This window comes from Pogoniulus pusillus, chromosome 13 (assembly GCF_015220805.1).
Source record: "Pogoniulus pusillus isolate bPogPus1 chromosome 13, bPogPus1.pri, whole genome shotgun sequence".
In the NCBI taxonomy this organism is placed as follows: domain Eukaryota; kingdom Metazoa; phylum Chordata; class Aves; order Piciformes; family Lybiidae; genus Pogoniulus; species Pogoniulus pusillus.
The window spans coordinates 28,259,296-28,287,106 of record NC_087276.1 but is presented as its reverse complement, the minus strand read 5'-3'; the positions used below and the strand labels follow the sequence as shown (position 1 = coordinate 28,287,106).

Below are 27,811 nucleotides of genomic sequence, written 5' to 3'. Positions count from 1 at the left end.
AGCCAGCAGGAACCTTTTGCACCAGGCTTTGTCCATCCAAAAAAAGAAAAAACCCAAACTCCCAAACTTCCTGAGGTGCATTTTATTCATACCATAAACCAGTCAGGATCAATGAGACACCTAAGTGGGGGGAAAAAAATGGCACGAAGCAGAAATAAAACCTACAGATTGCTAAATGCAAAGCAAAGCACCAAAATAGAGCCTGCAAGGAGAAAGGAGGGAGAGAGTCAAGTGCCTCATGACTGGATAAAATCTTTTTGGCAAGTGTGGCTCTAAAGGCATGATTTGCAAATAAATATTTACAACTTGAATGCAATTTCAACACCAGACTGAGAAAACATCAGACTGATCACAGCCAGGAAGGAATGCAGACAAAAGGAGGGGGGGAACACAACCCAAAAAACAACTAACTGGGGTTATGGAGAGGCTTTATCTGACTAGAGAAAAACCACATATCTTTGGGAGGAAAAGGTCACTGATCCCATGGGCAGAAGCATTTGGAAACAGAGAAGAGAAGAGAAGAGAAGAGAAGAGAAGAGAAGAGAAGAGAAGAGAAGAGAAGAGAAGAGAAGAGAAGAGAAGAGAAGAGAAGAGAAGAGAAGAGAAGAGAAGAGAAGAGAAGAGAAGAGAAGAGAAGAGAAGAGAAGAGAAGAGAAGAGAAGAGAAGAGAAGAGAAGAGAAGAGAAGAGAAGAGAAGAGAAGAGAAGAGAAGAGAAGAGAAGAGAAGAGAAGAGAAGAGAAGAGAAGAGAAGAGAAGAGAAGAGAAGAGAAGAGAAGAGAAGAGAAGAGAAGAGAAGAGAAGAGAAGAGAAGAGAAGAGAAGAGAAGCACCTGCTTGCACTCAAGTTTGCAAACCATCTTAAGCGATGCAGTTCAAAAGACACCCTAGACATTACTGCCTCTTATTTAAAGGCAGAAGCATTTCTACATCCAAACTATCCAGCAGCTTTCTAGGGACAGAAAGTTAGAGGCTAAAGTGGCAAGGAAGGGTGAAGAAGCTGGTGAGAAGCACCAGCCCTGTGAGGAGAGGCTGAGGGAGCTGGGAGTGTGCAGCCTGCAGAAGAGGAGGCTCAGGGCAGAGCTCATTGCTGTCTGCAACTACCTGAAGGGAGGCTGTAGCCAAGTGGGGTTGGGCTCTTCTGCCAGGCAACCAGCAACAGAACAAGGGGACACAGTCTCAAGTTGTGCCAGGGCAGGTCTAGGATGGATGTTAGGAGGAAGTTGTTGTCAGAGAGAGTGATTGGCATTGGAATGGGCTGCCCAGGGAGGTGGTGGAGTCTCCATCCCTGGAGGTGTTGAAGTGAAGCCTGGATGGGGAACTTAGTGCCATGGTCTGGTTGATTGGACAGGGCTGGGTGCTAGGTTGGCCTGGACGATCTTGGAGGTCTCTTCCAACCTGGCTGTTTCTATGATTCTATGATCTTGGAGGTCTTTTCCATCAAAGACAACTCTATGATTCTATACTTTGAAGAGCTGATGTGTTTGAATATGACAAATTAAATGAAACTACATCATTCTATGATCTTTGAGCTCTCTTCCAAACTGGCTGACTCTATGATTCACTCCTGATCCTATCTTCAAATTAAGGAATATGATATAAGCATTACAGTAGGATCATAGAATCAGAGAATCAACCAAGTTGGAAGAGACCTCCAAGCTCATCCAGTCCAACCTATCCCCCAGCCCTATCCAATCAACCAGACCATGGCACTAAGTAATTCTGTCCTGGAGAAGGAATAAAAAAATCACAGCCTTTAAATGTTAAAACTAAATCTTACTGAAGGCTGCTTGGTTGATTCTATGATCTTGGAGGTCTCTTCCAACCTGGTTGATTCTGTGATTCCATGGAACTATGCTGCTGGGCCTAAGAAAGGCAGATACTGCTGCATCTTGCACTGAGTACAGCAAAGCCATCCGTGTAATGGTGGAGACAGCTTCAAGTATGAAATGTGGCCACTGAAACGTGGTGTAATTAATTCTTAGGCCTGAGGAAATGTGCAGGGAGCCACTGCAACCTGTCCTCACATGAAGACACAGAGACAGGTGTCTTATTTCACCTACAGCAAAGAAATTATCCACGCTGCAGCTACCAATAAATGAAAAGATGACAGAACCTGTGTAGTCTGGATGGGGAAATTGCATTCACCCTGGACAGCACTTAAAATTGGATCTTTTCTGTATCTGCAGCAATTAATTCAATCTGCCACCTGCTTGCTGAGTGCTGGGAATACTGTAATTACAATGTCTAATGTAATGCAACAGATCACCAATTTTTAAGGGCCCCAAATACTGGAAAAAAAAAGAGAGGAGGAGAAAACATTTTTCTGTTAAGTTAAAGGTCTCATCAACTGCAGAACCTCAGCTTGCCAAGTTCAGGTCCAGCAGTCACTGGTTCAGAGAATATGTAACTTATGATCTGCTCTAGGTGATCCTGCTCTGGACTGGATGAGCTTTCCAGGTCCCTTCCAGCCCCTGACATTCTGTGATTTGAAAAGCACTTAGCACTGCACTAAAATCAAACCTATCTGTAATATTCAAGCTGTAAGTATGGCTAAAGCTGGCATTAAACCCACAGGTTTTGCTTTCCACTTGGGACTTTAAACCCTTTTAGTAAAATCCTGCATCAAATATTCATCTGGTGAAAGCTGCTCTCAGATGGTAACAGACACATGACCAAACCTGAAAGCTCACAGAGGTGGCTAATGGTAGGTACCACTATTTTCATCAAAGCTAAAGCTGAAATTACCTTTAGGCTATGAGACCTGTGAATCTGTCCCTTCAATTCTTTAGCAGCAAGCTGTAAAAAGCTGTGCTTAAAAAGCCAAGGAACATGCAGCTTGTCCTGACATTTATTTCCCTCTTGCATTCTTTCTCTTTTCTGCCTTGGATTCTTCCTTGCAGCACACAGATTCATTGCACCAGTTGTCCCAGGGACCTCTCCACTGCATCCATGTAATGCATGGTACAAATTAGCTGAGTGTGCCTCTTAAATCTGTTAGGAAATAATCCTGCTCTGTGTTCCATGCAGAAAGGTCTCAGTTCCTACTGCCTGCTTCCCCAAACAGGGAAGCCTTCACAAATTATCCATCCTGCTTCTCCAGAAGACAGAAGAGAGTACACTTCTCATCATCATTCCACTTTTTGGTCTTGGGCTGATCACACCAAATATTTTGGGGTAGAGCAAATTTCCATCAGATGTACTCCCCTAGTGTGATGTTCATTTGTAAGATGAAGAACTCAGCCCATGAAATGCAGAGTGAAAACCAGCAATGCTTCATACAGACATCCAGCAGTCATCACACAGTATAAACAAGGATCACTCTTAAGTGCTGTGGCCTAAGAAGTAATCATTTAAGTGTTAAATCTATTCAGTTCTTCTGCTGATTTTTCTGTTGCCCATGAGATCACTGGAAATACAGATGATCTCAAAATGCACACTCCTTTATTCTTCTGAGAGCATAGTGTAATTTCCTTCAGATCAGAACTAAACAATGGTGCTTTTAGAGCCAAGCCCTGTTGCTAACGAAGCTGACATCTGTTAATTATCAAAAAGAAAGGGATACTTTATGGAGAAGGAAGATATGCACATGGACATTGGGAACAAACTCATAAAAGAAAAGTTATGACATTACTAAAGTTAATTATCTCTCAGAGTTTCCATTATAAACTCACCACTTAAACACCAACAGCTAATCCAGAAGCTAGCACGTACCCCAGGTGCTCAGAAGGTCTGCTGAGCTTTGCAGCAGAGATGAAGGAGCTTGAAAGGAGCAGGGCAGTGAATCATTAGCAGGGACTCTGCAGCTACTATTTATGATACAGACTCACAGAGTCACAGGATGTTAAGGGCTGGAAGGGACCTCGAAAGATCATCTAGTCTGACCCCCCCTGAAGATACACACGTGCTGGCTAATGGAGGGCATAGCCCAGCTGAGGCCATTGCATCAGCAGAGCTGGATCTACCTTGTATTGCCTGCCTGGAAGACTATAATGCAAGTTCAGACAAAGACAAGGGGCAGTGCTAAGAGACACTCTGAGGAGAGGATTTGCATAGCTTCAGTGGGTAAGGGAGGCCTCCTGAGGCTTTCATTCATGTGTAACAGTTATGCACAATGTTATTCAACTGCACTTCTGACTCAGCATCTTTCTGCTGAGCTTGCTCCCCTTTTCCTGCAGTTCACTGAATTTGGTTGCTCAGTGTTCCTGTCATGTCCTCTCTTGTGCAGGCCATCCAGCACAGAATCAGTCAGAGTCAGAAGGGACCACAAGGATCAGCTAGTTCCAACCCCGCTGCCATGGGCAGGGACACCACACACTAGATCAGGCTGCCTACACTAGAGCAGGCTGTCTAGAGCCTCATCCAGCCCGGCCTTAAACACCTCCAAGGATGAGGCTTCCACCACCACCCTGGGCAACCCATTCCAGGCTCTCACCACCCTCACAGTGAAGAACTTCTTCCTAACATCCAGGTCTGAATCATCACTGTGCTCTGCACACAGAGCCACCTGGCACTTGCTGTCTACAACTACCTGAAGGGAGGTTGTGGCCAGGGGGAGGTTGCTCTCTTCTCTCAGGTGGCCAGCACCAGAACGAGAGGACACAGCCTCAGGCTGTGCCAGGGGAAATTTAGGCTTGAGGTGAGGAGAAAGTTCTCCACTGAGAGAGTCATTGGACACTGGAATGGGCTGCCCGGGGAGGTGGTGGAGTCGCCGTCCCTGGAGCTGTTCAAGGCAGGACTGGACGTGGCACTTGGTGCCATGGTCTAGCCTTGAGCTCTGTGGTAAAGGGTTGGACTTGATGATCTATGAGGTGTCTTCCAACCCTGATAATACTGTGATACTGTGAAAAGAAAGGCTTGGGAGTTAAGGACTGAAGCTACATTCCAGCTTAGCACAATACACAAGCAGATATTTACAATGCACTACAAATATCTACAGCTGCAGACAGAAATACACAAGTTAAAGGTGATACAGAACCACAACAGCCCTCCCAGAAACCAGAGTCCCCAGGAAGGGCTCCCAACCACCCTCCCACCTCCTTTCTGCCCCTCTACCTTACCCCAGAGTCTGCCCAGCACTGAGCAGGCTCCACACACTTACCATCAAAATGCGCCTGTAGCTGTCCCTGTCGATGCCCCACAGCTTCAGGTCTGTTTTGGCCTTGACAGTGGCGGCCCTGGGTGTGCCATAGATCAATGCCAGCTCCCCGAAGCTGCCTCCTTCTCCAATGCTGGTGACCCACTCCCCGTTGACATACACCTACGACAGCACAAGGCAAAACAAGAAGCAAAACCAGTCTGAGGGCTTAGCTGAAGTTGTTTTTCCTTACTGCCAGCCACCTAAAAAGTCATTAGTCAGTGCCAGGGCTGGAGCAGAGCCCTGTGAGGAGAGGCTGAGGGAGCTGGGGGTGTGCAGCCTGCAGAAGAGGAGGCTCAGGGCAGAGCTCATTGCTGTCTGCAGCTCCCTGAATGGAGGCTGTAGCCAGGTGGGGTTGGGCTCTGCTGCCAGGCAAGCAGCAACAGAACAAGAGGACACAGCCTCAAGCTGTGCCAGGGGAGGTTCAGACTGGATGTTAGGAAGAAGTCCTTCACAGCAAGAGTGATTGGCATTGGAATGGGCTGCCCAGGGAGGTGGTGGAGTCACCACCCCTGGAGGTGTGTCAGAGGAGGCTGAATGAGGCATTTAGTGCCATGGTTCAGTTAATTAGAAGGGTTAGGTGATAGGTTGGAACTCAAAGATCTCAGAGGTCTTTTCCAACCTGGTTAATCCTGTGATTCTGTGATCAATTCTGGGGACACAGAAGGAGAACAAGAACCTAACAGTTTCCACAGTTGGCCCCCAAAGAGGCCAAGAACCTGCTTTGTGGACAGAATTTCAAGTCATTTTGCTTCAGTACAATGACTGTGTTTACACTCTGAGTTTTCAGCTCCCATGGTTAACTGGCATCGTGTTTTCTCTCTTGTGTTCAAGGCTCAGACAGTCAACAAGCAGAACTGTCACAACTTTGGCTTTTTATTAACACTGTCAGGCTTGAAAGGAAGGAGATTTGTTGATATGTGTAATGATGTCTGCTGAAAAGCATCATGCCATGAGATGAAAAACAGTCAAAACAGGGAAACATCTTTGCAAAAGGCACAGGCTTTTTTCCTCCCTTAAGCCTACTGCCTCCAACAGCCATTTAAAAGTGACTGCTGAGACCTCTTTCCCCTTTAGTGAAGACTCCTGAGTGCTTTGGACTTGGGAAGTTATATGCAGAGTTCCCCTTCTTAAACATCAGCTCTACAGAACTTCTGAAGCAGTGTTTGCCCCACAGCCTGTTTAGATGCCCTGTCCTCTGGGAACACAGTGTGGATCAGAGAATCATAGAATCCATCAGAGAATCAGTCAGGGTTGGAAGGGACCACAAGGAGCAGCCAGTTCCAACCCCCCTGCCATGCCCAGGGACACCCTACCCTAGAGCAGGCTGCCCACAGCCTCAGCCAGCCTGGCCTTAAACACCTCCAGCCATGGGGCCTCAACCACCTCCCTGGGCAACCCATTCCAGCCTCTCACCTCTCTCATGCTCAACAACTTCCTCCTCATGGCCAGGCTGATTCTCCCCACCTCCAGCTTTGCTCCATTCCCCTCAGTCCTCTCACTCCCTGAGAGCTTAAAAAGTCCCTCCACAGCTCTTTTGTAGCCCACTTCAGATCCTGGAAGGCCACAAGAAGGCCACCTCAGAGCCTCCTCTTCTCCAGCCTGCACAGCCCCAACTCTTTCAGTCTGTGCTCACAGCAGAGCTGCTGCAGCCCTCTCAGCATCCTCCTGGCCCTGCTCTGGACACTCTCCAGCATCTCCACAGCCCTCTTGTCCCAGGGGCTCCAGAACTGGATGCAGTACTCCAGGTGGGGTCTCAGCAGAGCACAGCAGAGGGGGAGCATCACCTCCCTGGCCCTGCTGGCCACACTTCTGCTGCTGCAGCCCAGGCTCTGGTTGTGTTTCTGGGCTGCAAGTGCACAGTGCCAGCTCCTGTTGAGCTTCTCCTCCAGCAGCACCCCCAAGTCCCTCTCCTCAGGGCTGCTCTCCAGCCACTCACTGCCCAGCCTGCATTTGTGTGAATGAAATGAGAATCCATGGAAGTTTCTTTGCTCAGTCAATGGAAAATTGTGAAGATGCAGGTCTGCATCTGGGAATACCTCCTCTCTGTGGGGATTTCACTGGGGAGACCCAGGGCTTGTTGTGATACAGTAATTCATGTCCTCAGTAAAAGCTCTGAGGGACAATGCAGAAACCTAATAATTCCAATGAGGTTTGGACCACATTCTGACTGCCAGCTGCCACTGCAGCCTTCACTCTGCCTCACCCCACCAAACCCACACCTTTCTGCCTGCCCTTTTGTTGAAAAGCACAGGTTCTGTTGCAGCAGGAGGATTTGAGCTGTAAGTGGGAAATAAACCTCATCCCAACTCAGACTTTTGAAAGCAACTGAGTGCTATTTCTTGTTCAAGCAGCATGCATGGTATGGCTGCAGCCCAGAGAGGGGAGGTTATGCTGGTAGAATGCAAGGTAGAGCAAGTAAAGGATGGACATTTACTGTTGCACAGCTGTTCTAAAGGGAGACTACTGCTAGACTGCTACAAGACTTCTCTAATTTCCCTGTCTTCCTTGACAAGACTCCCCAAAACACGTTTGACATCTTGCCTGTAAACAGCTCATGGAAATGGCAACTCTCCCACCCTGAGGGTGTCAGGTTTAAAGCGCTGTGAGGTGAAACCAAATCACAGATCTGACAGCCTTTGGGCCCTGCCTTCACTCCCCCCAATAAAAATGTCATTTCCAATATCAATCTCCAAAAGATAAAACAGCTTGAGACTAATTGTTGTTTTCCAGGAGTAAAACCCATTGCACTTCATTATCTCCAAAGGCCTAAGTCAACAATCAACTTTTTGTCTTGGTGATGAAGTTGGAGTGCACTGATGGAACATCACAAAGGCATTGTGCCCTTTAACAGAGAGTTCAGCTCAGCTATGAAATCCCTCTAAAATAGATGTTGAAAAAGAAGGAGAAAGGAAAGCAGCTCTGTTTGTAAGGTGTGGGAAGTGAAGCTATTTTAGGCTCAGAACAGCTTATGAAAGCCAATGTTATATGGCAGCAGCTCAGATGATCTTCTTTATCCTAAAAATGCTGGGCTGAGGTTTTGGCTCAGGCAGTTTTAGGCGTTTGTGAACTCTCATCAAAGTGGTGAGTACATAAGTGAATGATTCCTAATTGTTAACTTGACCTGCTGATCCCAGCTGCATAATAGCTGCAACCTTCCTCTTTCATGCAGCTGAAGTGGAATATAGACCTGTGACTGCCCAAATAGGACCAAGCCACCAGGACCACCTCCTTTTCACAGAGCAAAAAATCCTCTCCATTTGGACCATTTCCCATCATATGAGCATTGCAATGTTTGTGGGCTTGAAAGTCACTCAGCTTGGTTCATTTCGTTGGGCTGAGGGAGCTGGGGTTGTTTAGTCTGGAGAGGAGGAGGCTGAGAGGGGACCTTAATTGCCTTCTACAACTACCTAAAAGGAGGTTGCAGTGAGGCTGGAGCTGGTCTCTTCTCCCCAGTTACTAATGACAGGACAAGAGGAAATGGCCTCAAGTTGCCTCAGCAGAGGTTTAGGTTGGATGTTGGGAGGAAGTTCTTTACTGAGCAAGTGGTAAGGCTCTGGAACAGGCTGCCTAGGGAGGTGGTGGAGTCACCAACCCTGGAGGTGTTTAAAAGGAGAGTGGCTGTGGTGCTTAAGGCTGTGGTCTGGTGATTAAAGATGCTGGGATGAAGGTTGGACTGGATGACCCTGGTGGTCCTTTCCAACCACAGCAATTCATAGTGATGAGATGTTGTGCTGAGGGATTTGGTTTAGTCAAGGACTTGTCAGTGTGAAACTAATGACTGGACTGGAGGAGCTTAAAGGGCTTTGCCAATCTAAGAGATTCTGTGCTTCTGTGGTTGATTTTTAGGAGGCAAAAGGGAAAAATCTCCTGTGAACATCAGCAGCTCCTTTCTTCATGGCTGCAATAAGCAGAGGTGCTAAGTGCAAGAGAAAATGCAATGAGTCACATACTGCTTGGTGCAACTGGAATGCATCTTGGCCTCACTCATCTTCCTGTTGCCCAGAGAAGCAGAAAGTGATGTAGTAATGCAGACATTTTACTCTGAAGGCAGGACATGGACATTTTTCTCTGAACTTCATTAGAGTGAAATGTACCTTCACTTTAAGCTTGTGTTGATGATTCAAAGCTCACTTTTACCACCTGTTCTTGCTGCCACTCTGTGATCTATGTGGACAGTCTCATTTGTTCTAGGTTCTGCAACTTTTAGATCTTAAATCCCATTCCTTGGATCCAATTGGCTGCCAATGGGTCCATGGTCAAGTGGAGGCCAGTGACAAGTGGAGTCCTTCAGGGATCAGTCATGGGACCAGTTCTGTTCAACATCATTGTGGGTGCCATGGACAGAGGCATTGAGTGCAGCCTCAGCAGGTTTGCTGATGACACCAAGCTGTGTGGTGCAGCAGACAGGCTGGAGGGCAGGGATCCATCCAGAGAGACATGGACAGGCTGCAGAGGTGGGCACAAGCCAAGCTCATGAAGATCAAGACCAAGTGCAAGGTCCTGCATCTGGGTTGGGGCAATGCCAAGCACAAATGCAGGCTGGGCAGTGAGTGGCTGGAGAGCAGCCCTGAGGAGAGGGATCTGGGGGGGGCTGCTGGACCAGAAGCTCAACAGGAGCCAGCAGTGTGCACTTGCAGCCCAGAAACACAACCAGAGCCTGGGCTGCAGCAGCAGCAGTGTGGCCAGCAGGGCCAGGGAGGTGATTCTCCCCCTCTGCTGTGCTCTGCTGAGACCCCACCTGGAGTACTGCATCCAGCTCTGGAGCCCCTGGGACAAGAGGGATGTGGAGATGCTGGAGTGTGTCCAGAGCAGGGCCAGGAGGATGCTCAGAGGGCTGCAGCAGCTCTGCTGTGAGCACAGACTGAAAGAGTTGGGGCTGTGCAGGCTGGAGCAGAGGAGGCTCTGAGATGACCTTCTTGTGGCCTTCCAGGATCTGAAGTGGGCTACAAAACAGCTGGGGAGGGACTTTTGAGGCTGTCAGGGAGTGAGAGGACTGGGGGGAATGGAGCAAAGCTGGAGGTGGAGAGATTCAGGCTGGACATGAGGAGGAAGTTGTTGAGCATGAGAGTGGTGAGAGGCTGGAATGGGTTGCCCAGGGAGGTGGTTGAGGCCCCATGGCTGGAGGTGTTTCAGGCCAGGCTGGCTGAGGCTATGTGCAGCCTGCTCTAGGGTAGGGTGTCCCTGGGCATGGCAGGGGGGTTGGAACTGGCTGCTCCTTGTGGTCCCTTCCAACCCTGACTGATTCTATGATTCTATATGTGGGTAATTTTCTCAAGTCAAGCCAGTGCTTATTTGATGTCTGAATTTGCTTTGGATATAAATATAAATACACAAACTTGGAGACTACCTTGAGAATCATTCAAACTTTGAGCTGAAAAACTCAAGTGTTCTGTGTCAGATTTGAGAAAACATCCTTCTGAAATTAGAAAGGTCATTAACTCTGGAGGAATTCAAACCAAAAAGCAATCTATGGAATCTAACCATAAAATACAACTAACTTCAAAGCCCAGCGGTGTTCTCACATAAGCTATTATATCATTTCCATCTTGGCACATACAAATTAGCTTCTGGAAATTAATTAGGGCTTCAAGAAGATTTGAGATCTTACCTACTGCCTACAGTATTTACCTATAGCTCCATATAGAGATTTGTACTGTAAATACAGAACCTAATCAAGAAAAAAAAGAAGTTTTCATTTTTAAAGAATTATAGACTCATAGAATCAGGATTGGAAGGGACCACAAGGATCAGCCAGTTCCAATCCCTCTGCCATGGGCAGGGACACCCTACCCTAGAGCAGGCTGCCCACAGCCTCAGCCAGCCTGGCCTTAAACACCTCCAGGGATGAGGCTTCCACCAACTCCCTGGGCAGCCCATTCCAGGGTCTCACTGTCCTCATGCTTAACAACTTCTTCCTAACATCCAGTCTGAGTCTACCTATTTCTAGCTTTGTTTCATTCCCCCCAGTACTATCAGTACCTGACAGCCTAACAAGGCCCTCCCCAGCTATCCTGTTCCCCCCTTCAGATACTGGAAGGTCACAATAAGATCATCTTTCAGAGCCTTCTGTCCAGAGTGAACAGCCCCAACCCCCTCAATCTGCCCTCTGATCCTCATGGCCCTTCTCTGGACACCTTCCAGCACATCCACATCCCTCTTGTAATAGAGGCTCCAGAACTGTCTGCAGTACTCCAGGTGGGGTCACACCAGTGCAGGGCAGAGGGGGAGGATCACTTCCCTCACCCTGCTGCCCACATTTCCTTGCTGTAGCCCAGGCTCTGGTCGGTTTCCTGGGCTGCAAGAGCACACTGACAGCTCATCCTGCGCTAATCCTCCTCCAACACCCCCAAGTCCCTCTCCTCAGGGCTACTCTCAAGCCAGCCACTGCCCAGCCTATATTGGTGCTTGGGATTGCCTTGCCATATAATAGCTTGGCTGCTGTTGTTTTACACAAAGAAAACTTGAGAATGACTGCAGAGAAAGTTGCTGTGACACTAAATGGAATGGGAAGTTGTTCAGGCTAAAAAAGAAATGCATCTGTTTTAAAAGGGCTGTTGGTGGCGCTTTTTAAAGCAGAACAAAGCTGTGAGGTTATGAGATGAAAAGAATAAACAGGAAGTCATTTTTATATTTGGAAAATATGGATTAGAGATTTTTGTGAGGCACATACTTTAGCAGGTAGTTTCAAGCTCTTTACTGGAAGCTATAATTTAAGCCCTGCCAGCTCGTTTTTTTGGCACCGGTTCGCGTTCGTCTGAGCAGAAAAGCTTCCAGCAGCCAGCTGACCTCTAAGCCTTCAAATCTCATGCCATCATCTACCTGGAATAAACTTTAGCCATCTGCAGGGCTGGGGCATGAGTCAACAATTCTCCTCAGCCCTGAAGTGCTAAGGAGGAAGACTGTGATTGATAACTACAATGCCCTTTCCCATCCGAGGCTAGCTTTGGTCCAAGTATACCTGGTTTGTATCATAGAGTGTATGAGTCCATGAGGACATGGAAGAGACCTCCAAGATCACAGAACCACAGAATCAAGCAGGTTGGAAGAGACCTCCAACATCATCCAGTCCAATCTAACACCCAGTCCTGTCCAATCAACCAGACCCTGGCACCAAGTTCCTCATCCAGTCTTTTCTTGAAGACCTCAACTCCACCACCTCCCTGGGCAGCCCATTCCAATGCCAATCACTCTCTCTGCCAACAACTTCCTCCTAACATCCAGCCTAGACCTCAACTGGCACAACTTGAGACTGTGTCCCCTTGTACTGCTTGTCCTTGCGAATGCTCATTCTGTTGCTGGTTGCCTGGCAGAAGAGACTGACCCCCACCTGGCTACAGCCTCCCTTCAAGTTCTGAGGAAAGCTCCAGGTTCTCCAAGACCTACCTCTTCCTGATTTCCAAACTCCATCTTTTTACATGTGAAAATTTGTGCCCCTCTCCTTTGGTCTACAGACCACGTTGAGCATGGTCACCAAGGGGAAGGGCTTCTCTGTCTGCCCATAGTAAAACCAAGAAGGAATTGTACAGCTATTTTATTCTGTGCTAACAAGCCTTGTTTATAGCCTAAGTAAGTGTTAAGAGCTGAGGATAAAGGGTTGCTATACTTTAAAGCATTGTGGTGTACTCCTCATTTGACTCAGTTCCTTTTCTCACACTTTGGGGTGCCTGTAACAAAGTTCTAGCAGTACATCAGTGTTAGATGATGACATTGTCTGAACTCCAAACACCCCACACTGATTTTGGTTTTCTGCCTTCTCTGTGCTGGTATCTTTCTGTTTGGTTGCTCAGTTGATAGATTTTATTAATATTATTTTTATTGGTTTTGCCTTGAGTTTGTCCCTGGAGGTGTTCAAGCAAAGCCTGGATGGGGCACTTAGTGCCATGGTCTGGTTGATTGCATAGGGCTGGGTGCTAGGATGGACTGGATGATCTGGGAGGTCTCTTCCACCCTGATTGATTCTATGATTCTATGATCTTGGAGGTCTCTTCCAACCTGGTTGATTCTATGATTCTATGGTCTTGGAGGTCTCTTCCAACCTGGTTGATTCTATGATTCTATGATCTTGGAGGTCTCTTCCAACCTGGTTGATTCTGTGATTCTATGATCTTGGAGGTCTCTTCCACCCTGATTGATTCTATGATTCTGTGATCTTAGAGGTCTCTTCCAACCTGGTTTGGTCTATGATTCTATGGTCTTGGAGGTCTCTTCCAACCTGGTTGATGGTTGATTCTATGATTCTATGATCTTGGAGGTCTCTTTCAAGCTGGTTGATTCCTTTCAACCTGGTTGATTCTATGATTCTATGACCTTGGAGGTCACTTCCAACCTGGCTGGTTCTATGATTTTGAGTTTATGAAGTTCTAATTAACTTTTTATGTATGTATTGTTTTTATTATCCTTTGCCACGACTTGATTCCAGGGGATGGTAATTTTATGGTGGCAGTTGTAACCTCCTTCACTCATGTCTTTGAACGTGCATGGCACTTAATTAGTCATGATGTTCTCAGAAGTAAATTGTTCCTTGAATCCACAGGTCCTGGCACACCTGCCAAGTCTGTGCCAGCAGGGAGGCAATGACGGCAGATAGCCTGGTCAGGGGTTAAAAGCCTCCATGCAGATGCCAGCACCAGCTGAACTAGGCAGAAAATGGCTTGAGGCTTTAAGTCTCAGGGTCAATTGTCTACTCTCCAAGTCTCTTTTTTTGCTTGGAGAAAGGTGGAAGCATGCCAAAACAAGTATCTGGCAAGGCTTAAATGAACTGCAGCTTGCTTACTAGCAGTCTGGGTTTTCTTCAGACAATAAGGATTTTAGCACTGCTGCCCAGAAAGTGGAAGAGCTCTTTTGTAGGGAATGCTATACATAGTGTGATAATGCACACCCATGGGGTCTGGGAGCTGCTGCCTAACTTTGGAGTAAGTTACCCTGCACTAACTGCCCCAGTACAGACTTTACTGTGTGTGGAAAATGAGCTCACTTCCCTGCAGCTTCCCAGCAAAGGCAGTTAATGAAGGTACCTTCTGTAGCTACCAGGGTGTAGTTGCAACTTACTCATGGATGAGATAATGTTTCTTATGCCTTCTACAGCATCTTGCAAAGGAATGCAACATGTGTTTGGTTAAAGTTTAGGAAAGAGAGAGTAGTTAGCTGAAGAGATGGAGACAGCAGTGGTGTGGTGCAGCTCCTAAATGCTGTAGGAAAGGTGTTACAAGCAGATGCCAGGATACTGTGTCTTGGGCTGCAGCAAGAGCAGTGTGGGCAGCAGGGCTAGGGAGGGTATTCTGCCCCTTGACTCTGCTCTCCTCAGACCCCACCTGGAGTCCTGTGTGCAGTTCTGGAGTCCTCAGCACATGAAGGACATGGAACTATTGGAGCCAGTCCAGAGGAGCCCACGAGGATGCTGGATGCTCAGAGGGCTTCAGCAGCTCTGCTCTGAAGACAGACTATAAGAGTTGGGGCCCTTCAGCCTTCAGAGAAGGCTTCGAGGAGACCTTGGAGTGGCCTTCCAGTATTTGAAGGGGACCTACAGGAGGGCTGGGGAGGGACTATTGACAAGGTCTGGTAATGACAGGACAAGGGGCAATGGGTTTAAACTGACAGAGGGGAGATTCAAACTAGACGTTAGGAAAGGGTTCTTGGCAGTGAGGGTGGTGAGACACTGGCACAGGTTGCTCAGGGAGGTTGTGGGGCACAGAATCACCCAATGTGATCAAAGATCACATTGGGTGATTCTGTGCCCCACAACCTCCCTGGAGGTGTTGAAGGCCAGGTTGGATGAGACCCTGAGCAACCTGTTCTAGTGGGAGGTGTCCCTGCCTACGGCAGGAGGTTGGAACTGGCTGATCCTTGAGGTCCCTTCCACCCTAAACCATTCTATGACTCTCTGCACCTGGGAAGAGAACTCCAATGCTGTTTTACCCAACAAAATACAGCAACTGGTGTGGCAAACAAGTCCTCCTCAACATCTGCAGAGCTGTGGCCACACTGGCAACCACACATTAGAGACAATGCTCAGAGCACCTTGAGCAATGCTTTTACAGGTAGGCACAAAGCTGGCTAGGGCCCGGCCACTTCTCTTCCCCGCTGTCACTGCTTTTAAGAGCAATATGTGCATAAGGAAGGTCATCTTCCTGCAATTAATTGCAAAGGGTTGGCAGCCTCTTTTCTGATGTCATTCAGTCCCCCCACAATCTCTGAAGAAAGCTTTCCTAAAGGTTTTGAGAGAGAGGACAAATTAGTTTTAAAGGGGATTAATCTATAACTTCAATATGTGCATTTGCGTCTGTTTGTGGCTCTGATTCAAAGCCAGTGAACTCATTAAGCTCCATATCAGGCCCAAACCAATCGCTTCAAAGCTGAATTTTAGGCACTGTTCTATAAATACTACTCTCTTATTTTTTTTTTCCTGGCCCAGTGGATGTGGCAATGTTTGCTATGGGGAGGTATGCCTGATAGGAACAGTGAGTCAGACGGATTTCCTGAGGAGCAACTTCCAGAAGCAGAGGCAAGCATGTGAGGTTTCTCAGTTCCCAACAATGCCAATTAGATGGTTTCCCCACACAAACAAACTGCTGAAAAAAAAATAACAACAAACCCAAAACAAAAAAACCTCTCACTAAAATAACTGTATGCCTCCTGCCTGGGGGTAAAAATAAATGGCTTCTGTAAATGCACCAAACGAGCTGGATGGGTGGGCAGAGGCCAAGGGGATGAGATTGAACAAGGCCAAGTGAAGGGTTCTGCACCTTGGCCACAACAATCCCAAGCAGCACTACAGGCTGGGGACAGAGTGGCTGAGAACAGCCAGGCAGAGAGGGACCTGGGGGTGCTGCTGGAGAGTAGCTGAAGATGAGGCAGCAGTGTGCCCAGGTGGGCAGCACAGAAAATGGCATCCTGGGCTGGCTCAGGAGCAGTGTGGGCAGCAGGACAAGGGAGGTTCTTCTGCCCCTGTGCTCAGCACTGCTCAGGCCACAGCTTGAGTGCTGTGTCCAGTTCTGGGCTCCTCAATTCAAGAGAGATGTTGAGGTGCTGGAAGGTGTCCAGAGAAGGGCAATGAAGCTGCTGAGGGGCCTGGACCACAGCCCTGTGAGGAGAGGCTGAGGGAGCTGGGGGTGTGCAGCCTGCAGAAGAGGAGGCTCAGGGCAGACCTCATTGCTGTCTGCAGCTCCCTGAAGGGAGGCTGTAGCCAGGTGGGGTTGGTCTCTTCTGCCAGGCAACCAGCAGCAACAGAACAAGGGGACAGAGTGTTGAGTTGTGCCAAAAGAGGTATAGGCTGGATGTGAGGAGGAAGTTGTTGTCAGAGAGAGTGATTGGCATTGGAATGGGCTGCCCAGGGAGGTGGTGGAGTCCTCATCCCTGGAGGTGTTGAAGCAAAGCCTGGATGGGGTACTTGGTGCCATGGTCTGGTTGACTGGACAGGGCTGGGTGCTAGGTTGGACTGGATGATCTTGGAGGTCTCTTCCAACCTGCTTGATTCTGTGAGTAAATGCATCAGGGCACCTGAAGAGCAGCATTGCTAAGGAGCAAGCTGGATACAGAAGACATGTGTAGAAAATTCAGGCACATTTGGGCTCGTAGTGAAGCTGCAAAAAGGTGCATTTCATACAGGATAAAACTGATGAGAGGTGGCCAGGTTATGGTTTGGAAGGGAGGTTCAGAAGCAGCAGCAGCTTCTTTGCAAAGACTCGCTGATGAAACCACTGCGCACTCCTGTAAGCATTTTGTGGTCTAACAGATCACTTTGCACTTAGAATAATCCCTGCCTTATTAATATGCTGCATTGTTCATATATTTGGACCTAATTTTAAAAGCAAATTAAGGTTTCTAAGATGAAACTCACTGCCTGGGGCTGTATCTCAAGTCGGGGGGGGGAGAAGCCTAACAAAAAACTCTAAACCAACCCAACAGATGAGCTAAGCTTAACTGATTAAAGAAAATATTTGCCTTATGGTTGATCTGAACCCTCAGGTGCATTCCAGCTTGGTGGCCTGCTCTGCCAAAGACTGAACGCCTCCAGGTGTGGTTAGGGTTGTGAAGATAATGTCATTTGCTTGGGTTTGATACCGTATTTCCCTGCTTGCAAAGGATCACAGGCTCACAGGATGTCAGGGCTTGGAAGGGACCCAAAGAGATCATCCAGTCCAACCCCCCTGCCACAGTAGGACCATACAATCTAGCTCAGGGCACACAGAACACATCCAGACAGGCCTGCAAAGGCTCCAGAGAAGGAGACTCCACAACCTCTCTGGGCAGCCTGTGCCAGTGCTCTGGGACCCTTACAGGAAAGAAGTTCCCCCTTGTGTCAAGCTGGAACCTCCTGTGCTGCAGTTTACATCCTCTGCTCCTTGTCCTATCCCAGGCAGCAGATGAGCAGAGCCTGTCCCCCTGCCTCCTGACCCCCAGCCCTCAGATATTTATAAACATTGATTAAATCCCCTCTCAGTCTTCTCTTTTCCAGCCTAAAAATCCCCATGTCCCTGAGCCTCCCCTCATCAGGCAGTGCTCCAGCCCCCTAACCACCCTCGTAGCCCTCCCCTGGACCAATCAGGACAACTAAGCTAGGATATAAACCACGCCAATTTAAAAGTCACACACAAACGACTTCACACAACAAAAGCAAAGCAATGAGACCAACCCTGTGAGATCTGCTTCAAAGAGAAAGGAGCCAGCAGCACAGCCCGTGGCTGGCTGAAGCTGTGCTGCCAGAGCATACAGCTGTATTCCCTAGCTTCAAAACAAACAGCGTGCTGTGAGAGCGTACTTACATCCACCTCGCCTTGGTCAATCACATAGAAGTTGTCTCCTTCATCACCTGGAAGCAAAAGACAAAAAAGGTGATTGCTTCCTGAAGGTCTGAGAAAGTGGTCAGCAGCCTCCTGTCCCCACATTTAGTGCTGTACATATTTGCACCTCGGATTACTTAACAGAGAGATTCCTTTTCTGCGGCGACATCTTTGCCTACTCGCCCTCATAAATCAAACCATCCCCGGGATTTCTCCCTGTTAATATCTTTCAATTGCCATCATTTATCTGGTTTGATTGATCCAACACTTCATCCAGGGTAAACACACTTTAATCTAGCCTGAGGGTAATGAAGTCCTCCCCACCAGGCTGCAGGCACGCAGGTAGAGCTGCTGCCAAGTGCGATAACGACGACGCAGCACAATGAGGTGTTGAATATTCCCAACAACCAGAAAAACATTTTCCATCTCTAATTACTCTCAGCTAGCTTGTGCCACTCTCATGCATTCTGAGCTGTGGATTGCTTCCTGACTGTCTCCAGTTGAGGAATGAAGATTTTAATTTGCAGTGCAATTGATCTACCTTTAACTCTATCTACACAGCACTTGGAAACCCTGGGGATCGACCAGCGTGGTTTTGTAGGAGACCTCTGCCCACAGAGCAGACAAAACCCCTGCCTCCATGAACCTATGATACAGCTGCAGACTGCTCCTTTCTGGAAGGGAAACTGTGATCTGGTTGTGCCAATTGGGACCCAGTCTTGTGTGCTCTGAAAAGGGAGAGGAAGCTCCTGTGCCTGTTTGGGCAACCTCAGGTGAAGGTCTGCTTTTGGGTGATTCATGGCACTCTAGAGAATCATAGAATCATAGAATCAACCAGCTTGGAAGAGATCTCCAATATCATCCAGGCCAACCTATCCCCCAGCCCTATCCAGTCAACCAGACCATGGCACTAAGTGCCTCACCCAGGCTTTGCTTGAACAGAATCACAGAATCATAGAAGTTGGCTGTCTGGGCTGCACACGCACACTGCCAGCTCATGTTGAGCTTTTTATCAATCCAGCTATCAAGCTATGAGTCTGCCTACTGCTCCAGCATGATGCTTTTCATCCTCAAAAGATGAAACAAAACCAGCAAATGCAATTCTTTAACATAGAATCAAGCAGGTTGGAAGAGACCTCCAAGATCATCCAGGCCAACCTAGCACCCAGCCCTGGACAATCAACCAGACCATAGCATTAAGTGCCTCAGCCAGGCTTTGCTGAACACCTCCAGGGACGGTGCCTCCACCACCTCCCTGGGCAGCCCATTCCAATGCCAATCACTCTCTCTGACAACAACTTCCTCCTCATATCCAGCCTAGACCTGCCCTGGCACAACTTGAGACTGTCCCCCCTTGTTCCAGATGCTTTTGGAATATGTTTTTTTCTTCCTCTTAAGCATAGAGGGTGAAGCCTCAGAGGGAAGGATGTGAATTGTACAGGCATAGCAAATGCAGGAAGGGGGAAATGAGAGGAGGAATTACCCTGCTGTATGACTGTCTCTCCTGCGATGTGTGTGACAGGGAACATGGCATCGAATATGTCACTGGAAGAAAAAACAAACAAAAAGAAACATTGATTAATGAATCAGACCTGGTTCAGAGCCAGCCAGAAGACCTAAAAAGAAACATTGATTAATGAATCAGACCTGGTTCAGAGCTAGCCAGAAGACCTACCTTTATGGTTTCATTTAGCCCTCATTAACAGATTATGCAGAGAAAATGAAAGGAAAACGTCAGTTGAAAGTGGAGAATGAGGAGAATTGAAGAAGACTCAATCAGGTTGGAAGAGACCTCCAAGATCAGCCAGGCCAATCTAGCACCCAGTCCTAGCCAATCAAACAGACCATGGCACTAAGTGCCTCATCCAGGCTTGGCTTGAACACCTCCAGGGATGGGGACTCCACCACCTCCCTGGGCAGCCCATTCCAATGCCAATCACTCTCTCTGACAACAACTTCCTAACAACATCCAGCCTAGACCTGCCCTGCCACAACTTGACACTCTGTCCCCTTCTTCTGTTGCTGGTTGCCTGGCAGAAGAGCCCAACCCCACCTGGCTACAGCCTCCCTTCAGGTAGCTGCAGACAGCAATGAGCTCTGCCCTGAGCCTCCTCTTCTGCAGGCTGCACACCCCCAACTCCCTCAGCCTCTCCTCACAGTGCTGTGCTCCAGGCCCCTCACCAGCTTCATTCCAGGCCTCTCACCAGCCTCTGGCACAGAAAGAAACCAGAATACCTCACCAGGCACACAGCCCTGGTTTCAACCTCAGCGAGACCATGATTTGGCTCATTCTATTTTGAAAGAACTCCTGAATTATATGCATATAGAGGCCACTTCTTATAGCAGTGCACAAACCAGGCAGCCTGAGCATTCCATGGTCTGGGCAGACAGATCCCACGCTGCCAGCTGTGAGCAGTATGTGTCACAGCAGTAATTGCTAGATGCCTAAATGGGAGCTGTCCTCTTCCGAACATCTGGCCTCACACGTTACAAGCAAAACCTGTTCCACAGTACAGAGCACATTTAGAAAGGTAGGTGTCTCTAAATTAACACAGCACAAGAGCTGGCAAGAGATTGCACTCTGACCAAGCTCTGCAAGCCTTAATGTGCTGCTTGTGAGAAGGGAATCTGACCAATGGTAGAGCCAGCCTGAAGCTGCAGAAGCCTGGCGCTCATTAATCACGGCTCACTCACACACCTGACTGTGGTCTCCAGCATACTGTCACATATCCTTAAAAGGCTGGGCAGAGCAGTAAGGAGGGGAACTCACCCTGCACCACCACTTTGGGCAACCTGCCCAAACCCAGTCCTTTGTTTAGTGAGGGAGACAGCAGGCTCTGCGGAGCCAGGGCTTCCTTTCCCCACATCAGGTTTTGGGGAACTTATTTTGAGCAGCATGAATGGCACTGAGCTGGGCACTCCCCACCTCTCTTCCCCTTCCTGTGCATCAGACTCAAGGGCTAAAGGAAACAGCTCCCCAACACAAACAAAAGGCAGCAAGGAGGGACTGTTAACTAATCTCTTCTCTGGTCTGGTCTAGAAATGATCCATTCAGGAACCCCTTAGAACAAGTGGGGAGATGAAACACGTCAGCCTGGAAGGGAGCAAAGTCTCCTCAATGCCTGGAATGGAGCAAAGTCTCCTCAATGCTAATGGAGTGTGAAGAGGGAAGAAACCTAAAACTGTCATCAAAATGCCCAGAAGATCTGCAAACAAGCCCATGCTACATTTTGATGCCTTATATGGGAAATGCATACTGTAAAATCCCATTATTAGCTTATTTCCTGTTCAACTGTTCCAGAAGTTATTCAGGCTGAGTTCTAGGAAATGTTTCACTCCTCACTTCAAATTGGTCATTTCTTTCCTCTTCAGCAGCCAGAATGGCTGTGCTCAGTATCACAGCTCTGTGTCAGCACCACTTAGAGGAGAACTGGGAGATTTGGAACCAGGCACCTCCTCCTGCTCCACAGTACCTGCAAGGGATGTTTAGCCCTAGAATCATAGCATCAGTCCTCTTGTGTCTTCCTTCTCCAAGACCATTAATCATAGAATCAGTCAGGGTTGGAAGGGACCACAAGGAGCAGCCAGTTCCAACCCCCCTGCCATGCCCAGGGACACCCTACCCTAGAGCAGGCTGCACACAGCCTCAGCCAGCCTGGCCTCAAACACCTCCAGCCATGGGGCCTCAACCACCTCCCTGGGCAACCCATTCCAGCCTCTCACCACTCTCATGCTCAACAACTTCCTCCTCACAGCCAGGCTGAATCTCCCCACCTCCAGCTTTGCTCCGTTCCCCCTCTCCTGCTGAACAACTTCCTCCCCACCTCCAGCTTTGCTCCATAATGAAAACACAGATTTTACTCTTTACCCTTGTTTCATGAGGCCCACCTTGTGCCACCCCTACTCACACTCAGGAAATGTTTCCACCAGGGATAAAAAGCCTGCTCAGAAGCTCCAAGGAAAAAAAAGCCACTTCTTTCTCATCTCATTCTAGGTACCAATGCAAAGACCTATAATAAATTACTCTGAAAACTCCAAAAAGTGTATTCTTAAATCCACTAAACCCATTTTAATGATCTCAAATGGGTTCAGCATTTCTCCAGTTCAAGGGACTTCTCTGTTGGCAGAAAGCATCCATCTGCTGCAGGCTGTGGAGCTGGTCCCTGTGCCAACTCTTTGGTGGCCTCCGCCTAAAAGAAATGGGAGGTGAGGTTCAGATGGGATGGGGGAAACTACCATGGTAGTAGGTGCCAAATTGGAACAGCCACTGAGGGACCTTATGTTGATGAGGCAAGTCAAGCTGTTCTTCAGCAGCTCTGAGACCTGGAAATTCAGCATGACAGAGGCTCATTTGCCTCCCTGTGGTTTCCCCTTGGCTGTGGCTGGGCACCTCACTGAGCTTAAAGGACAACCCTGCAGCCTGCAGAAGATTTAGTGGAGGGAAAGGCACTCTGCATGGCAGAGGAGAAAGCCTCCAATGGGATACATCCAAAAATAGGCACAACACTGTGAGTATCAATAATCAAACCAAAATGTGACTTCTTTGTCCAAACTTGGAAACTTCTTTGTTTCTTTAATAGAAACACAGAGGAAATAGCTAGCCACAGTTCCACCTTTTCATCTTTCTTTTAAGGCTGCATTTTGTTTAACAATTGACTGTACAAACAGTGCCAAAGAAATCATGCACAGCACTGCACCCTCCAGAACCTTCCACATTTCACTTCTACACCACCTTTTAGTTTCATCCAAAAATTCCTCTTTAAAAACTCACGGAATAAAACTTTCAGCTGAGGGTGTAATGAACCCAAAGTTTATTAGCAGCAATAGCATTTTACCCTAATACTCTGCTGGGTAGCAGGATATTAGTGTAAATACTCTTAGCACCTCATATATGATGTGTTTTAGCAAAGTGTTAATCTTATGAGACCAAGAGTTGGCTTTTTAAAGAGGTCTAAAATACCTCTGAACATACAGACACATAGAATCATAGAATCAACCAGGTTGGAAGAGATTTCCAAGATCATCCAGTCCAACCTAGCACCCAGCCCTATCCAGTCAACCAGAGCATAGAATCAACCAGGCTGGAAGAGACCTCCAAGATCATCCAGTCCAACCTAGCACCCAGCTCTAGCCAATCAACTAGACCATAGAATCAGAATTAACCAGATTGAAAGAGACCACCAAGATCATCCAGTCCAACCTATCACCCAGCCCTAGCCAATCAACTAGACCATAGAATCAGAATTAACCAGATTGAAAGAGACCTCCAAGATCATCCAGTCCAACCTAGCACCTAGCCCTAGCCAATCAACTAGACCATAGAACCATAGAATCAAGCAGGTTGGAAGAGACCTCCAAGATCATCCAGTCCAACCTAGCACCTAGCCCTAGCCAATCAACTAGACCATAGAACCATAGAATCAAGCAGGTTGGAAGAGACCTCCAAGATCATCCAGTCCAACCTAGCACCCAGCCCTAGCCAGTCAACCAGACCATGGCACTAAGTGCCTCAGCCAGGCTTTTCTTGAACACCTCCAGGGATGGTGATTCCACCTCCTCAGTCATGGTGATGCTGATTTACATCTCCAAAGTGAAACAAAGGCCTGTCTTTGATAGATCAATATTGGAGCAAAACTAGAAGTGGGGAGATACAGTTTGGATGTTAGGTAGAAGCTCTTCACCATGAGGGTGGTGAGACACTGGCACAAGATGCCCAGGGAGGTGGTGGAAACCTCATCCCTGGAGGTGTTCAAGGCCAGGCTGGATGTGGCTCTGAGCAACCTGAACTAGTGTGAGGTATTCTTGCCCATGGTGGAGGGAGGAGGGGGAGTGGAAGTAGATGATCCTTGAGGTCACTTCCAGCCCTGACAATTCTATGATTCTAAGATTCTATGTGACCAAAAATATGATGACTGTCACTGCAAACACTTGGTCATGTTTCTTTTACACCAGGGGATGGCTGTTCTTAATTGCTATGGCTAGGTCAAGACCTCTCACAGTGGTTCATGAGTCTAAGTGTTTCTGCTTTTGCATGCTTAGTTTGAGATTCATTCAAACTGACTCAGGTCCCAGTTGATATGGATCAGAAGGCAACCTCAACCTTTCTTAACCTACAGGTCAGGTCTGGCAGCCAAGAACTGGGACATTCAGAAAACCACCAAACCCAACCCTTCTGGAGATCATCATCTCCTAAAGTACCAAATGCTTAAAGGTCCTGTATAAAATCTGGCTTTTTATTTTTCAAGTGTTGTGGTTTAATTCAGATTGAATGATTTAATTCAGATCAAGTGTGAATCTGGAAACTTCCCTTACTGCCTTTATCCTCTGTGTCTGAAACAAACTCAAACCTTTCCCAAGGATCAAAATACCAAAACACTATGAAAATTGGGAAACAATTTGGTCCTGATCCAAGACAATCTACAACACAGAGATTTATTTTCCACCTTCTCAGTAAACATCTGATGCTTCATATTCAGCATGTCCTAGGTCTGTAGTATGCAGAGGAATCATAGAATGGTTTAGGTTGGAAGGGACCTCAAAGCTCATCCAGTTCCACCCCCCTGCCATAGGCAGGGACACCTCCCACCTAGAACAGGTTGCTCAAGGCCTTATCCAACCTAGCCTTCAACACCTCCAGGGAGGTTGTGGGGCACAGAATCACCCAATGTGATCTTTGATCACATTGGGTGATTCTGTGCCCCACAACCTCCCTGGGCAACCTGTGCCAGTGTCTCACCACCCTCACTGCAAAGAACCCTTTCCTAACATCTAGTTTGAATCTCCCCTCTGCCAGTTTAAACCCATTGCCCCTTGTCCTGTCATTACCAGACCTTGTCAATAGTCCCTCCCCAGCCTTCCTGTAGGTCCCCATTAGATACTGGAAGGCAACTACAAGGTCTCTTGTAGCCTTCTCTTCTGCAGGCTGAAGAGCCCCAACTCTTGTAGCCTGTCCTCATAGCAGAGGTGCTCCAGCCCTCTGAGCATCCTCATGGCCCTTTAAATGCTGCATAAGTTAAGAAGCAGAACTTGCTAACAGCATAATTGGTGTAGTTGATTGGACAGGGCTTGGTGCTAGGTTGAACTGGATGATCTTGGAGGTCTCTTCCAAGCTGGTTGATTCTATGATAAACAACGTGGCCAAAGCCAAAAAAACAGCCTCGTGTCTTTGTGTACCATGTGCCTGCTTAGAAGACATTCAAAATCACTCTCTGACCATTACAGTAAATAAAAAGCACTCACAAATACAGTGCTGCAGCCTTCTCTCTACCAAGCAAAGAGCTGAGCTATGTTCTCCTATGGCTCTGCCAAAGATTGGACTGGATGATCTTGGAGGTCTCTTCCCATCTGGTTGATTCTATTATTCAAAGCAGGTAGTTGTAGGTCTTGGCTTTAGAGGTTGTGTTACATAAATAGAGCCACACCTTGAGTACTGTGTCCAGTTCTGGGCTCCTCAATTCAAGAGAGATGTTGAGGTGCTGGAATGTGTCCAGAGAAGGGCAACAAAGCTGGTGAGGGGCCTGGAGCAGAGCCCTGTGAGGAGAGGCTGAGGGAGCTGGGGTTGTTTAGTCTGGAGAAGAGGAGGCTCAGGGCAGAGCTCATTGCTGTCTACAGCTACCTGAGGGGAGGCTGTAGCCAGGTGGGGTTGGGCTTTTCTCCCAGGCAACCAGCAACAGAACAAGGGGACACAGTCTCAAGCTGTGCCGGGGGAGGTCTAGGCTGGATGTGAGGAGGAAGTTGTTGGCAGAGAGAGTGATTGGCATTGGAATGGGCTGCCCAGGGAGGTGGTGGAGTCACCATCCCTGGAGGTCTTCAGGAAAAGCCTGGCTGAGGCACTTAGTGCCATGGTCTGGTTGACTGGATAGGGCTGGGTGCTAGGTTGGACTGGACGATCTTGGAGGTCTCTTCCAACCTGGTCTATTCTATTCTATTCTACTCTATTCTAAACACATAAACAGAGAGCCAGAAAAGCAATGGTTAAGCCTTCCCCAAATGCTGAACTGCCATGTTTTCATCTTCCCTGGGAGCTGCAGCACCAAGAACACAGCAGCCTCTGTCCTCTGCCCCCGCCCCAGCTATTTCGCTGTTGACACCAACAGTGCTAGCAACGCTGTGTGCTGATATGGGAAAGGCTTTGGTTTTCTGCCAGGGGTTTTATGATTGTGCTGTAAATGACAACTGCTCAGAGGGATTTCCTTACACTGCTGAAAATGTATTGTTTGCCCTCTTTCCAGATGACTTAATACAGGTGATGGAAGAAGAAAATAGGGCACCAGTTGTGGTATTTCAGCTGTTGCTTCATGAGATTGCAACCAAGAGAGCTGCACTCTACCCAGCGTGTCCAGGGCTCAGCATCAGTAGTCAGAGGCCTCTCTCTCACTCTCTCCAAGAGACACAACTTTTGACAGGCTTTGCAATTTTTTTTCACAGCTTCCCTGCCTACATCCACAGGATCTGTATCTGGTTACTCAGGCACTTGGAGTCAAACATTTTCCAGTCAGTTCCAAACAGTTCCCATCTGAAGGTATCAAGGGCAAATTTTGGCTCAGAAGTGTAGTTGCTGGCGAGAAAATGTCCACATTTGGATCCAAAAGGAGAAGTTAGCAGGACATTACTAATGCTTTCCTGGGGATTTTTCTGCATCTTTGATTGTTCAGGACTTTTTGATAACAAACTGCAACAAAAAGACTGTGAGCAGCACAGAGAGCAGCTAAATAGTCCAACAAAGCCAAACCAAGAAATGAGTTTAGACATGAAACCTCTATCTACTCAATCAAAAAATACCATCTGTCTGCTTAGGGAAATTCAAAATTCAAAAGGCTTGCTTCGAAAGGTCAGAGGTATCAAAGGTTTGCAGCAAGTTTTAACACATAAAGTAGCTTCTATGAGTGTACAGAAGAATTGCAAACAACCACGATCAGACCTGGAATCAGAGGGGGTCGATCCTTTGCTGTCTGTCATCTGTAATGGCTTTTGGCCACCTGTCCAGGCTGAGACAATTCTCACATCATGCAAAGAAGGAAAAGCTCCACTGTAGCTATTTAAACCAGAAATGAGTCTGCCTATGCAAAATAAATATGAGTAAACACTTTGCTGATTTATCTCAGTAGCATCTTATAGACCCCCATTTGCCCAGATGCAGATGGCTGTGCTAAGCAACGAGGCAGAAGGGAGACCTCATTGCTGTCTACCACTACATGAAAGGACACTGTGGAGAGCCTGCTGCTGGGCTCTTCTCACAGGTAATTGGAGACAGAACAAGGGGGAATGGCCTCAAGCTGAGGCTGGGGAGGGTTAGATTGGACATCAGGAAAAAATCTTCCACGGAGAGACATCAGAGACTGGAATGAGCTGCGCAGGGAGGTGGTGGAGTCACCCACCCTGGATGTGTTTAAGGGTCATCTGGACATGGTGCTTAAGGATATGGTTTAAGGTGAATCATGTAGAGTAGGGTTACAGGTTGGAGTTGGTGATCCTGAGGGGCTCTTCCAACCTGCATGTTTCTGTGAATTCTGTGAAGCCAGCAAAGAGGGCAGGGCCAAGAGGTTTGCTTTCTCACAAGGAAACTTGAGTGCTGTGTCCAGTTCTGGGCACCTCAACTCAAGAGAGATGTTGAGGTACTGGAACATGTCCAGAGAAGGGCAACAAAGTTGGTGAGGGGCCTGGAACACAAACCCTATGAGGAGAGGCTGAGGGAGCTGGGGGTGTGCAGCCTGCAGAAGAGGAGGCTCAGGGCAGAGCTCATTGCTGTCTATAACTACCTGCAGGGAGGCTGTAGCCAGGTGGGGTTGGGCTCTTCTGTCAGGCAAGCAGCAACAGAACAAGGGGACAGAGTCTCAAGTTGTGGCAGGGGAGGTCTAGGCTGGATGTTAGGAGGAAGTTGTTGTCAGAGAGAGTG

At 47.9% G+C, this 27,811-nt stretch overlaps 1 protein-coding gene across 1 annotated transcript in view; it reads right to left on the bottom strand.

Moving 5' to 3' along the window:
* The window catches only part of PRKAR1B (protein kinase cAMP-dependent type I regulatory subunit beta), a 161,789-nt gene that overhangs the window by 49,530 nt on the left and 84,448 nt on the right, over positions 1 to 27,811 (bottom strand). The window contains exons 5-7 of the mRNA XM_064153732.1: positions 19,400 to 19,461; positions 17,899 to 17,945; positions 5,099 to 5,257 (exon numbers count right to left, since the gene is read on the bottom strand). Of these exons, the coding sequence (XP_064009802.1) occupies positions 5,099 to 5,257; positions 17,899 to 17,945; positions 19,400 to 19,461 (268 nt within the window). The remainder of the gene's footprint in view (positions 1 to 5,098; positions 5,258 to 17,898; positions 17,946 to 19,399; positions 19,462 to 27,811) is intronic.